Source organism: Periplaneta americana, chromosome 4, assembly GCF_040183065.1.
Source record: "Periplaneta americana isolate PAMFEO1 chromosome 4, P.americana_PAMFEO1_priV1, whole genome shotgun sequence".
Classification (NCBI taxonomy): domain Eukaryota; kingdom Metazoa; phylum Arthropoda; class Insecta; order Blattodea; family Blattidae; genus Periplaneta; species Periplaneta americana.
In genome coordinates, this window is record NC_091120.1 from 44,378,121 (window position 1) to 44,394,032 (window position 15,912).

A 15,912-nucleotide genomic window follows, 5' to 3' on the forward strand; every position below is an offset into this window, starting at 1 on the left:
AGTTGTTTGTTTTGAAGAGTTCTATCAAATGGTACTATATTTGACCCAGATTCCTATTTGAAATTTGAAAGTGATACGCCACTGACCCTATTTCTTATTAGAGCTCATTGATGAAATCAAGCTCAAGTGAAAGTTCACATATGCCTTAGTTATAAATATTTTTGTCTCGAAAATTTTAATGCACTAGTTTCCGAAAGAAATGACTTACAGGTGATCCGAATCACCCATTGCCTTTCCGTACGATTTCTCATTGAAAGAGTAGGAATTAATAAACACATTTCTTATGAAAGTTATTTGTTTTGAAGAGCTCTATCAAATTGTAGGCCTACCCTATTTGACCCTGACTCCCATTTGAAATTTTAAAGTGATACGCCACTGACCCTACTTCCTGTTAGGGCTGATTGATGAAATTAAGCTCAAGTGAAAGTTCATATGTGGTTTAGTTATAAATATTTTTGTCTCGAAAATTTTAATGCACTAATTTCAGAAATAAATTATTGTTACGGTTGGTCTGAATCGTCCAGTATACTAGACTGTGGTATTAGTATACAAAAGTTGTTAGATATAAACCGTACAATACGACACCATTGTTCGATAAAAATTAGTTATTCAGGCATACTGGATGTGATAGTACACTTTATTTTTTTATGCTCGACCATGCCGAAATGTACTAATTATACACCTGGTAGCTGTCCTTTAATGCATGTCATTAAAGTACAGGTCTTCAGTCAATGATAACTCAGCTTACATGTGTTCAGCCAATGACAAGTCAGCTTTGTACCGTTATAAAACCGCAAGTATCGATTATTCTCGGATATGCAATCGAAAGAGAATTAGCGAAAAGTCACGGAGGCTGGAAATCCAATACTGTCGCAGAAGGTTATGTTCTGTTACTATAATAATTAGCGTTAATTGTAAATAATATTCAAATAAATTCAATTTGTCATCTCGTTTTTCAATGTCGAATTCAATAATCAAGGTTATAATATTATAATATTATCAAGTTTAACGGGACTACGTCAAGGTCAATGAGATTATTGTTCCTCGGAAAAAATCAATACTTTCGCGTCTGCGCACATCTCACAATTCACGACCTAGAACAAGGTCACTTCCGATCTTGTCAGATACAAATAAAATGTATACATCTGAATACCGGTAATTTCAAGTTAGAAATATGGTCGAGCATAAAAAGTCGTATGAAACTCGCCTATAATGGTAATTAAGAAGCTCGTATGAAAATTATGAAACTCGCTTGCGCTCGTTTCATAAATATCCATACTCGATTCTTAAATACTATCATTATAGGCTCGTTGTATAATGTACTATTAAATATCACACCGTAGGCTATATTAAAATTGACATATTCCGAATCTCCATTAAATTATACGTAGACCTATGAATGTGCAGAAATTTTACTCATTAACCCTTTTCATGTCCTTTAGCTATTTATTAAACTTGTTTCGTGAACTTTAAACTTGAGACAAATAAGCATGTAAAATCATGTTGAGTAGACCATAAAACTAAACAGAACACTTTCACTGACCAAACTTTACAACAGATTCCTCAAAATGAGAACCATTCACAGCCAATGTCCCAGTCTATCACGAAAACAGTCCGTTGTCTTTCTCACAGTTACATGACTGATCTGTTCCATCTCATATCTACTTACTTACAATGAACTGCTTTCGTGGTAGACTGGGATTTTGTTTGGCTGAGAATGGCTCTCATTTTTAGCATCTGTTATAAAGTTTGGTTACTATTGTGTTTTGTGTAGTTTTATGGCTTACTCAACAAGATTTTACATACTTATTTATCTCAAATTTGAAGTCCATGAAACAAGTTTAATAAATACAGTAGTTAAAAGACATGAAACGGGTGAATGGGTAAAATTTATACAAATTCGTAGGTGAAATTGAATGAAGAATCGGAATATGTGCCATATAGGGTGCCACTTAAAAAAATAAAGTTTACTGTCACACCTGCCTGAATAACTTTTTTCGAACACTGGTACCATATTGTATGGTTTATCTGTAAGAATATTATGGATTTATTAATTTGTTGACGTATATGTGTAGTGTCAACTGCCATTATACTAGGAGCGCACTCAGTTGAGTGACTTATTTGGCCGGGATTCCGAAGTTATGATGCACTGCTAGCTATGAGAATATTATGGATTTATTAATTTGCCCTACAGAATAATTTCTGTAATGTTGTATGTATGTATTTATTTACACTGCGAGTGGGCAAGCACCCGGTGGCAGTGGTATATACAATATTAACAATACACAGTTAAAATGATAAGCTATACACAATAAAATTTACAATACATAATACAAATTACAACACATATACAATTTTATACACAATACAATAAGAATACACAATACAATTTAACACAATAATAATAAAACATAAAATAAAACACCTAATTTTACAACACAACCTACATAATTATGTATAGGTCCTACATAAGTTTCAATAGTCTTTCACTTTACTCTCATCTCATTCCCTGTAGTGGCACTATGACGCATTTCACTGACACTTTAGCACACATTTCACTGACACTCTGTAACACATTTCACTGACACTATAGAACACATTTCATTGACGCTATAAATTATCACTGATCGGAACTGTTCACTGCACTGTAAAACCATAACTTCACTGACTCACCTCGCTTCACTGATACAACAGTTCAAATAAGTCAAATAATTGCATTCTTATGCATACTTATAAACAGAACTACATTTAAACTAAACATTTCTAGTCTAAGGCCCTCTTACACGCTATTTTTAAATAATTTACAATTCAAACCAAGGAAGTAAACTCGTCAGGCTAGATAAATACATGTCACCTTAAAAAATTAAATGTTGAATGTCACCTTAATTTTAATTTTCACTTTATACACAACTCTTTAAATTATTCTTGAATCTCCTTAAGGAAGGACAGCCCTCAAAGACCGCTGCAGGTAGGTCATTCCAATCATTTATAGTTCTATTTAAAAATGAGAATTTACCTACATCCGTTTTCTGTTTCCTACATTTGATTTTAATATGACAATTAATATTTGAGGAGAAAAATTCGCTCTGGCGCCGGGATCGAACCCGGGTCCTTGGTTCTACGTACCAAGCGCTCTGACCACTGAGCTACGCCGAATTCAATCCACAGCACCGGATCGAATCTTCCTCCTTCAATGTTTCCCTTTGTGGCCTGACTCCAAGTTAGGCATATATGTTGACATATAACTTATGTCTAGTGTCAACTGCCATTATAATGGCAAAATGGTGAAATTAAAATTTAAGAATTCATTAGCAATATTCCATATTAATTATTCACTATGTATATACATCACATGAATTAATTATTGATAAGAAATAATAATTAGTTGACAAGGCTGACGCTACGGTTCTCGCACACTTGACAATAATTAAAAAAAATTCTGCGCTTTAAAGCCTTGGTTTTTCTGAACTGATGCATGCGATAAATCTGGATTACACGAGAGATAGTGATTGAGTGAATGGTTTCTATGGCTGTCAGATGCGAGGTCTGCGTACCTCGCAGCTATAGAAACCACTCACTATCTCTCATACAGGCGGGCCTCGCACCTCGCAACTCGCATGCGTCGGTTCAGGAAAACCAAGGCTAGGATCTTCAAGACTCGGGCCATTTTTTTTCTGGGACTATACATAGTGTTCTCATCACTGACCTATAGCCATCTGTATTGCAGCGTGATGTAGGCCTGCATACTGCTTATAATTAAGGCCGCATTAAGTGTCGCAACTTGTCTGGAGTCAGGATGCACCAACTCCTTGGGACGCAGTGTATCCCATGGCTTAATTAAAACTGTCGTAATGCGACCCCAGTTTGCAGTGCCAGGAAAGTTTAACCATTTTTAAACTTGTCAGGAAGCTAAATATATGTTAGTGCGCATAAATTGTTGACGTAGTAAGTATGCTGCGTGCTGTGACCTACACGGAGTTCCTGTTAAGGGAAGAAGTAATTTCTAAAGTGGACACAGAGATCCACTGCTCGATAATTGAGTTGCGAGTTGGCAATTCTTGACGTTAATTCGCTTCGACTTGAGAACATAATAATAGCAGTCAGTCAACTATTTAGTATCAGGGAACCGAAGTTTATTTCACAGTTTTACTGCGTCCAGAATTTTCTTGTACTTTTGTGGCGTGACAAAAGGACATTTAAACAAGACCCAAGCTTCTAAATAAAGCTTTTCATCTTCTGACTTTTATCAGTGTTGCGGGTAACCCAAATCATACATACAGGGTGGTCTAAGTAATATTTCTACCGCTTATACTTTGCTTTTGAGTCAATATGTTATAGTACTATTTCATAGACATGCAACAACTGAAAAAGGTCCGTAAAAGATCACTTGAAATAACTGATGTTATTTAAAAAAGAGAAATTATATTTTAAGTGTAACATAATAGTACATTATGCAACGAGCCTATAATGATAGTAATTAAGACGCGAGTATGTTTATGAAACGAGCGGAAGCGAGTTTCATAATTTTCATACGAATGTCTTAATTACCATTATAGTCAAGTTTCATACGACGTTTTATGCTCGACCATGCTAACTTGAAATTATTCAGAAGTATTTATGTTATTCTTATCTGACTGAGGAGCGGAACTGACCTTGTGCAATACCTCGTAAATTGTGAGATGTGCGCAGACGCGAAAGTATTGATTTTTTCCGAGAAACAAATGTCGACATTGACCTTGATATAATCTAGAGAGTAAAATAAACATTAATCTTGATATAACCTTGAAATTGAATTAGACATTGAAAAACGAGATGACAAATTGAATTTATTTGAATATTATTTACAATTAACGCTAATTATTATAGTAACAGAACTGACTTTATTTCAAATACAGGTGATTTATTGTGCAATTGGTGAAATGAATTTGTGGGAATGTGCTTTGTGAAAGGCTGAAGATGACGGTGAATTGATGTTAATTTGTGTTTTTTTTTTGACTGAGTTTAATATTGTATTTAAGATTTCAATTTTATTTTGGATCGATTCTTCAACGTAACCTTCTGCGACAGTACTGGATTTCCAGCCTCCGTGACGTTTCAATGTTGTGATGTCGCCGCCAGCGTCTACTAAAATTGTCGCAGAACTCCTGCGAAAACAGTTGTCTTTCGATTGCATATCCGAGAATAATCGCTACTTACGCTTTCATATTGCTACAATGGTATTTTCTGTTTGGTGGAACACCTGAACTTTAATGAATAGCTGTACTTTAATGAGGTCCATTAAAGGGCTGCTACCAGGTGTATAATTACTACATTTCGGCATGGTCGAGCATAAACATTTCTTCTAGTCATCATCATCTTCATGATTATAATAAGAATAAACAGTTTCAAGATTAGACTTCTTGTATGCCTATTTCTTCTTTAGAATGAAAAAGAATATATGCTTCATGGTCATAATGGACATAATATCTCATATTATGAGATACGTTTATCAGTACGTAACGTCATCTGTAAAAACAATTCAGGGCTCAATATAGTCCCTTAGACCTTTGGAACTTGAAAGGATATACACTGAAGTTTTTTGTAATTCGTTATTTTACGACGCTTTTTCAACTTCTATGGTTATCTAGTGTCTGAATAAGATGAAGGTGATAATGCCACCGAATTGAGTCCAGGGTCCAATGCCGGAAGTTATAAAGTATTTGCTCTTAATGAGTTGAAGGAAACCCCGGAAAAAAACCTCAACCAAATAACTCATTCCAACCAGGATTTGAACCCGAGCCCGCTCGTTTCACGGTCAAGCATGTTAACCGTTATTTCACAGCGGTTGACTACAATGAAGTTACTGATCCATATCCAGAGACCGTATCTTTTTTTTGTGAAATAGAATGGATAATTTCGATGTTGAACCTGCCACTCTTTCAGTGGATATGTCATCTAATAAGTTGTCAATTTGGTGGGTAGGCCTATTTCATGAAATAAGTTCTCAATTAATAAATATTTTGTTATGATTAATATAAAACTTTTTGCTACATTTTTTTTAATTTTCTGACATATCAGATACTATGATCATATTACTCTATCCCTGGAAACAATAGGTTGGCTTAAACTAGATAAGAAAAGAAATTTACATTCACTTCTCCTTCTCTTCGAAATCTTGAACTCTTCTATTCCTTCGTACCTGTCGTCTCGTTTCACTTACCTTTCTTCCCACCACAATCTGAACACACGCTCTCGCCATGAAACAATACTAACAATACCATCCCATCGGACCTCCTCATACTCATCCTGTTTCACAATAGCCCTGCCAAGACTCTGGAATTCGTTACCTGCTAGCATCAGGGACTGTCGAAATAAAATTGAATTCAAACGCAAACTTACTAGGCACTTGGTCAGTAATTGGGACTCGTTCAGACATGGTTTCTTGTAAATAGTTCTCTTAATCTATCACAAAATATCTCAATATATGGTAATTTCATCACTATAGAATTTTGTTATTCTAGGTTTAATTTGTAATTCAGTAAATACAAAAATATTCTTTGTTCTTAATTTCTATGATAAATTGTCTAGCTTTCATTAATCAGGTAATCTTGTCGTACTTTAATTTTTATTGTAATTGTAATTGCAAATTTAATATTAATTGTAATTTTATTCTTCATATTATAGTTGTAATCCCCTGGTAGAGGGGCAGAGAAGGCCTGACGGCCTTATCTCTACCAGGTTAAATAAATAAATACTAATACTAATACTATCAGCATCTCCAAAATATAAACTTATTATGGTTTCTACATTGTTCGCAGGGTGATTTATGCAACAGACGTGATTATTTTCTTGTAAGCAGAAAAATCACTCTCACTGTCCACATATAGGCAACCACTCTGCCTTTCCAAACAATTAATGCCAAATAATTATGTGGTCCTCTACTAGTTCCTACAAAATCTTTTTGCATCAAAATTTAGCCTCTGTTGCAGTCGACTATAGAAATCGATTTTTTCGATAGCCATAGAGGTAGTAAAAGTGAATGTACATACTGTAGTATCACAGTCTAGTATATATAGTCACGAAGCTCAATACGTAGTAAATATGCATCCATAGATAGTTGCTAACCACTAGGATCGCTAATATCGCCTCATTACAGGCAATGCAAAATAGTACCGTCACAGTCTATTGTTTCTAGCACCCTCAAAACTCAAGCTTCGTGACTGTATATACTAGACTGTGGTAGTATCACAGTCTAGTATATACAGTCACGAAGCTCAATACGTAGTAAATATGCATCCATAGATAGTTGCTCACCACAAGGATCGCTAACATCGCCTCATTACAGACAATGCGAAATAGTACCAGCACAGTCTATTGTTCCTAGCACCCTCACAACTCAAGCTTCGTGACTGTATATACTAGACTGTGGTATCTATAGAGGAAATACAGACATATTGGATTTAACAAGCGATTGACAAATTAACTGAAACAAAAGTAAAAAAAAAAAAGAACACGTAGATAGCCTACTGTAATACATTGACTCACATTAAAAAAAATGTATTTCACACGAAATGGACCATCCTGTACTAGCCATATTTGAACTTTTTGTATGACTTTAAATTCATGCTTATAATAACTAGAGATAGGCCTATATAGTTTGTCTTTCAGTGTTTATTAGCTGAGATTTATAACACATCTTCAAATAGGTCAAATTTTTATACTGCAGTAGTGGCGAGGGAAGTGGCGTAGTATTGTGGCCGTTCTATTTTAAGAGTTGACATAAATATGGGATACTTTGTCCCTTAAAGTTATGTGTGTTTTATAATATATTATTCGGTATGTTTATATAACTTACTACAGTGGAGGGAAACATTAAATTTTAATTTATGGCTCACTGCAGAGTTGTATAAACTAAACTAATATATCTGCATCTATTTTATAGCAGATTCGCTTTTCGTGAACCTTGGAATATTTAAAGTGTTTCACGTTCTAATGCAGGTTTTTACTAACTGTTATTCCCCTGCTGTAATATATCTCTATGCTCCATTTCGATTGACATGCAGTAACACATTATAGACAATCTCAGATTCGAAGGAACTTCCATACCAGTCGGCTGGCGAAGGTGAATCACACGTATACTGGGAGACAAAATGTGAGTTTTATTTTGTAACTGAAGGCATGTAATTAGAAACGGTTGCACATACTTATGATTAAGAAAGAGGTTGACAGGCGATATTGTCTCAGATATTTTTACTGCTGAAAATGATAGTTCTAAGGGATAATAAAATTCGCTGAGTGAAACTTTAGGAATATTCAAGAAAGGTAAATGGAATACACAATTTAAACATAAACTTATTTCTTTCTTAGTTGATTTAACCTCCCCCTTTTCCGATGTAAATTAAACATTTTGTAAATACTCAAGTTATACTTGTACTTTATTATTATTATTATTATTATTATTATTATTATTATTATTATTATTATTATTATTATTATTTGCTCTGTCAATAATGGAATGAAAATTAATGAAACAAAAACTTTTGTCATTTCGTACTCACGAAAAACTACTTCCATAAAATTTAACTATTCTCTTAACAACGTCTGTATTATTAGGAAAAATTCTATTAAAGATCTTGGTGTACTACTCGATTCTAAATTATACTTTCACGATCATGTTCAATATATTTATAATCATTCAATAAGAATGCTTGGTTTAATAAGGTCTATAACTTATTCTTTTTCTACTCTACAGTCACTATTAATTCTATACTTTACTTTGGTTCGATCTAAACTTGAATATGCATCTGTAGCCTGGAATTCCATTACTTCAACAGATTCGGTTAAATTGGAAAATATTCAAAGAAAATTTATTTCTTTATGTGCTTTTCGATTTATACCCAATTCCTCTGACTTTAACTATGAGATTACCTGTAAATATTTTAACTGTTGTAGCCTTTATTCTAGACGTCAAAATCTTGATTATCAATTTCTTTGCAAAGTTATCAATGGTGATATTGATTGTGAGTCTATCATAAACAACATGAGCCTTCGTATTCCTACAAAAGGTTTAAGATTTCAAAAAAGTTTTTATAACAGTCTGTAGATGCATAAAATATGTCAATTTGCATGGGCACAATTTAGATCCTTTTAAGGTATAGTTTCGTTTTGATTATTAGTATTTACTGTTCTTGTTATCTATTTTATTTATGTATGTTTTTGTTTATTTAAGATATTATTTATTTGTTTTTGCACCTTTGTATCTTCTGTTTGTGTATTGTGCTGAACTATAATTGGCCTCTGGCTGTTGTTCAGCACACAAATATTAATAATAAATAAATAAAAATAAATAAATAAATTATTATTATTATTAGAATAGCGGAAAAACAGTAATTTTCAGGAAAATATTAACTTTCTTACATAATTTTTCTATTTGAGAACTAATGGCTTTTCAGAATAAGACAAAACACAAACACTACAATAAATAATATCACACGAAGGCTATGACCTACAGGATTGCTGACATAATTATTTAGAGTTCATATTCTCTGACATCATAATACCAACATGTCGATCTTCATTTGTGTAATTTTTTGGAAATGTTTCTTTATTGGTTATTAAAAACTTCAAGACTTACTAAAAAGAATTTACAGGTCTGATTCTCTGGTGTGTAATTTTCTGAGTACAGCTGTATATTTTATAATATTGAAAACTACAAAACTTAAGAATGTTTGATGACATTATTGCCATTAAAATTATATATTACTGTAGTTAATGCCATGATGTATTTGTCACTAATTATACACATTAATACTATATTGATGATATGAAAGTTAAACCTTGTGGGCAAGTAGACGTAGATAATATCTTAAATTAAATCTTCATTTTTATAATTTACAGAGTAACGGCTATGGGCATATATATATTTTTTTTTTACTGGAAAATTTCATACTTTATTTACAAATATAGAACCTTCCATGTAATTTCGTTACATAGTCAAATGTATATGGAAAAGTACACAATGAATTTATATGCAGGAACTATATACAATTTTACATAAATTAATCAACACCAGGGCTATAATGATTCAAGAGGATTTACCGTCCTTTACGGAGCTTATTTCTGAAGACATTTTGAGCAAAAATGTCATATAAACATAGTTCCGATTCTGCCCTCTACCTTTCAAGGTAGTTCACGAAACATTCAGCAGCTATACCGAGATGCTATGTCTATTGTTCGAAAGCATGGCAAACGTGACATTTTCTTAACTCTCGTCTACAAAACAACAATGACCTGAAATAGCTACTGCTTTACTCCCACATGAAAACCCACTGTTCATTCCGACATTGTTACTTGCGTTTTCGCATTGAAACTCAAGAACTGAAGATGGATAGGTTCAAGAAAAAGTATTTGGCATTAATAAAAACATTCAGAGGGAGTATGTTTCATTATTATGCGAGAAAATAACGTTCAAAATGTCTGGTATTCTTCATTGAAAATAAATCAGAAAAAAAAAATTATTTTAACTTCTAATGAACTTATATTGCAGCATTTGCTGCACGTCACTAGTTTTTATACAGGGACATCATTTTATTTTTACTAACATTTTTAATACTAACCTGGCTATACCTTTAGAGAACCGAAAACATCGTTCGCTACCCCCTTCCACGACTGGAGTTCGATGATACTGGCGTAAAACACAAACAAATCACTCTACTAAATATAGGAGGGAAGAAAAGTGCTTCATCCATTTACGTAAACTAGGAAATATCGCAATTTTGAGTTCGATAATTTTCATTAGGTTTTTGTTTAATCAAAATGCAGTACTGTATTAACAATAAGTGCTTTTACTCACGAACTGAGTTATCCATGCGAACGTATTCATTATGCAGTGTATATTATACTGTCTACAGCACATTAGCGTACAATTTAGAGAATGAAGTTAAATTGAAAAAAATCATAATATGGATATTTAAACACATATTTGAAAATGGTGGCCGTTCATTTCGATACAGGCTTCAGTTCTTTTGTGCATATTATCGCACTATAGACTATTGCATCTAATTCCAATTGCCAGTTTCGTCCTTCGTTCTAGTAACTCATGTTGAAATAATTCTGTACCTACTCTATAAAAGAGTACCTTCCGTACTGTAAATTCAATCTTCACTTCTGCCCGACCCGCACAGATAAAATTACTCAGACATGCTATCTACTGTCCGTCCAAGTGGTTATGCCGCAGGATCGTAGAAACGGGGGAAATCACGTGACAGTTAATTATTTAACGAGGCCCTTTTATTTAAGTTATTTTAAACGCTTGTATAATATTACGTAAACGTCCAATTCCTAAGAGAAATTAATGTTTTCAGAAAAGAGCTAAGACAGCCCAGCTTTTACAGAGGGGCGTGTAGAAGCAGGTGGGGGAAATCGGGATGCGACGTAGGCAAACGGACTACAGTACCTGTGCGAAAATATGATTCAATATTGAAAGCTCTTTCGTCACTGAAAAACGCGAACATATTTCTGGAACGTACTATACTCACTAACTCAGTGCTGTTTACTATATGCGGACTTGGTTCTGTCTGGAGGGCAGTTGGAACTTCATTAGTAGAAGGGGTGGGAGTGAAGTACATTAAAAAACTCAGGTACAATAAAAATTGAAGTAAAAATAAAATGATGTCCCTGTATAAACGAATAACAATGTGTTGTTATGTGATCAACAGGATGCCCGCCGTGTGGCCCGAGAAGATGGAAGAGGGCAAGTGCAGTGCCGTGACCCAGCCAGAGGCGAAGAGAGCCCGCAGGTCCTCCCTGTCTGTAGAGTCGGGGCTGTCCGTGTCCTCGACGCTCTCCGTGGAGACCACGTGGACTGTGTCCGACATTGCCAAGGCCGGGTGTTTGTTGGCGACGCCGCCGCGGTCCGTCGCTTTCGAGGACGAGGAGGAGATGCGCCGCGTCTACTCCCTCATCTACGACGTATTTAGATGTAATTTACTCCTATTAGTATTAATCACTGTAATTACTATTACAGTATTATTTAGACTATTATCATGATCACTATAACATCCTAAAATTATTATTTCAGCTATCTGTTACGGTCTATATTCATTTCTTTAAAGATCTTTTCACTTATTATTATTATTATTATTATTATTATTATTATTATTATTATTATTATTATTATATTATCATCATCATCATCATCATCGTCCTTGCATGTATTAGGCCTAGTGGCCTGTTACGGTCTCCGTCCATCTTTTCAGGGGGCTTCCCAAAGATCGTCTTCCATGTGGTATATAGCGGAGATTTTGTCTTGGGAGTCTGGAACGGTCCATTCTATTGACATGATTAAGCCATTTTTGTCTATAGTGGTTGAGATGTTCATAAATAGGTGTAATTTTCAATTCTTTTTTAATTAGTTCATTCCTTTTCTGGTCAAGCAAGATTATTATTATTATTATTATTATTATTATTATTATTATTATTATTATTATCATTATCATCATTATTATTATTATTATTATTATTATTATTATTATTATTATTATTATTATTATTATTGCGCCTACATTGAGTGTATGTACAAGTTGCAGAATACACAACTCTGCAGTACTGTATATATTGACTACACCCCAACTCTGGCTACTAGCAACAGGCATCTATAATGAACACCGATCAAAATACCCCTCATTTCTCATGAAAAACAAAAACTGAATAGACTACAGTGGACTATAGTGAACTTTATGTTGTCAGCAAACAGCTGGATACATTAAGAAGATTGATTGATTGAATGTATAAAAGAAATTTTATTCCATAATTAATTCATTATTTAACTTAACAGCGTAGTTCTTTATTACTTTATTTTGTTTTGTAAGGAAATGCCGTATTTATTATTATTTTCGTATTTCTTATTTTTTAATTTTCTCTTCAATTTCGTAGCCTAATATATTTTACTCTTCTTACGGTTTTCATTTCTTGACTGCAATCTATAAATATATTTTTCTCTTCTGTGTTGTGTTTGACAGTCATAAAATAGTGCTGGTAAAGGTTTTGTTTAATAAAAGTAAACTGCATTTCTTTTCTCAGTTCATTTATACTATAATTCGTTCGGTTCGTTTTATATTTTGGAATTTTTATTTGAATGTGACGTTGCCATCTAATCATTTAAACCTTTTTCATTGTCCTAAAATGAAATAATCTAGCATTTTTTAAATTATGACTACATGCATTTTAAAGAGCACGCTTTGAGCGTATTTTAGCATTCCACAAAACAAAATGTTATATTTAGTCGTTCTTAAAAATATTGTGATTAGTATTAGTATGTTATGTCTTTGACTAGCATTATGGGACGAGAGTTGGTTCTAACCCTCATGGGGAAGAAATTTGCTCATGAAATTTCGGTAATTGTGTCCACCTAGCATCATTATTAATTTGGGAAGCTACAATGAATAGCGAAATCCGGTTTCACAATTCAGCTGTAATTTCAGGGAATCATCGTGCTAAATACGTTAACCCAAACTCGTTAGATGATCGTTCACCTCTGCTGAGGCATGTGCACGTAAAACCAGCAATCGGCTGATAGGCCCTCCATGGGCTGTCGCACAACGGAATTTTTTGTTAATGGAGCTTTTAGGTCAAGTAGGAAACGAGTGATAATGGTTGATATGTCTGTGTCATCACTTAAAAACGACAGCCAGCTAATCTCAGGTGCTGACCTATTAATTAACACATTTGGGTTCTTTATTTCTTTGCCACGACATAGAAGCCATATAAGGAAAAAATTATATTTCTTCATCCTTTGTCTTTTTGTATACTACTAATGATATCTTTGGTAAATATTGGACGTATATGCTATGAGAAAGAATGCTCTATAACGATCCTCAAGAATAAATTAGTTTATTTAAAAGTTGGGACATTCCAATTTAATTTTAATGGGATGTGGCTGAGTTCGTTTTAAAACATAATATACCGTAACGTAAACTTTTAAATGAACTAATGAAAGTTTCTAAACGCGGACAATGGTAACGGGTGGTAGAAGTAACTTTAAGGCACAAAAGATTTTTCACTAGGAAGTGAGCAATAGAAGGAAAGTTTTTGGTTTCCCTGAGGTGCTGGTAAGCTACAATCCGATATTTTACCTTGAAGCCACTACTATAGGTGACACTAAACAATAAGAGAGTGCATCTTCAAAGCAGAACATATTATGCTGTGCTCATTATATTAATAGTGCAATTTATAGAAAATCTAAAACTCAATTTTTATAAATAAATTATTATGCGGGCTCTAACTTATGCTTGTTGATCCGAGGTTGCACCGGGGCGTGAGTTCGATTCCCACTTGAGCTGATTACCTGGTTGGGTTTTTTCGGAGGTTCTTCCCAACTATAAGACGAATGTTAGGTAATCTATGTCGAATCCTCGGCCTCATCTCATCAAGTAACATTTCCCTATCACCAATTATATCGAACCTAAATAACCTAGTAGTTTATACAGCGTCGTTAAATAACCGAATAACCGACTTAAGACCCGCTCTCACTTAGCGGAATCGAACCGAATCGAAACGAAAAGTCTGTTGCCGCTCACATCTAGTGGAATCGAACCGAACAGTACTTTTGTTGTTTTGTCATAGCCTACAAAAGAGGATATTTCTAAGCAAGGTTTATTAATTTTTCTTCGTTCATATTAAATTGTGATTTTTGTATTATACGTACTGAAGTGGACTCTCCTAAGTTCGACTGAACAGAATTGAAAGTTCAGTACAATAAGGGTAGTGGGTGTGGCAGGTGAAATGAATACAAATTCGTATTTGTTATCCATCAACGAATACAGTACTGTAAGTTACTTGCATTTCCTGCCCGCTCCGAGACTTGTGTATGCGCTTCTAGTACCACAGTGGGTTTCGACAGTTCCGTCTCACAAACGGCACAATTCTCAAATAAAAAAAGAAGAGTTCATTAATTTAGAATCAGTGACCAATATGGATGTCCTAATCAATAAAATATTCTGTTTTCCATTAACAAAAGTATCACTACAAGACACAGAACCAATTCCCATTCAAATGGCAAACCCATTTCTTAGTGTCCGTATAGGGGCGTGTCTAATTCTCCTACGTAACCAGTCGAACTATAGGATGTAGAACTTGTTTTCTGTCGAACTTAAGAGCTTCCACTGTATTTCAGTAATAACTTTCAATAGTAAATGAATTAAGCCGCCAAGACTGGATATGGTTCATTTGTTTTTTGTTTTTTTTTTTTTGTTTTTTTGTTTTTTTTTTTCACGAAAACTTAAGGCCCGCTCCCACTTAGCGGAATTGAATAGAACAGAATTTCTCTTCACAATGTATTTAAATGGAAGCTAGTAGAAAGCGGCGCGTCGAATCGAATCGAACAGAACAGAATTCAGAAGCTAGAATATTTATTCCACTCCCGGAACAAAATTTCTTGTTTCTGGTTTTATCGTAAGTTCCCGTAGAGCCTTCGTGAAGAAACAAATGAAACACATTCATTCTTGGCAGCTTAATTTGTTTACTATTGAAAATTATTGCTGAAATAGTACGTATACAAAAATCACAATGTAATATGAACGAAGAAAAATTAATTAATATTGTACAGAATTATCCTCTTTTGTATGACAAAACACAAAAGTACTGTTCGGTTCGATTCCACTAGATGTGAGTGGCAGCAGAATTTTCGTTTCGATTCAGTTCAGTCGGATTCCGCTAAGTGAGAGCGGGCCTTTACGATCATACCCGAAACAAGAAATTCTGTTCCGGCAGTGGAATAAATACAGTGGACTTCCCTAAGTTCCACTGAACAGAATTGAAAGTTCAGTCCAATAAGGGTACTAGGTGTGACAGGTGAAATGAATACAAATTCTTATTCGTTATCCATCAACGAATACAGTACTGTACTTGCATTTCCTGCCCGCCCCGAGACTTGTG

At 34.1% G+C, this 15,912-nt stretch overlaps 1 protein-coding gene across 1 annotated transcript in view; it reads left to right on the plus strand.

Moving 5' to 3' along the window:
- Positions 1–15,912, plus strand: part of LOC138698909 (putative methyltransferase NSUN7) — a 67,773-nt gene that overhangs the window by 24,649 nt on the left and 27,212 nt on the right. Inside the window, exon 2 of the mRNA XM_069825107.1 lies at positions 11,697–11,959. Within this exon, the coding sequence (XP_069681208.1) occupies positions 11,697–11,959 (263 nt within the window). The remainder of the gene's footprint in view (positions 1–11,696; positions 11,960–15,912) is intronic.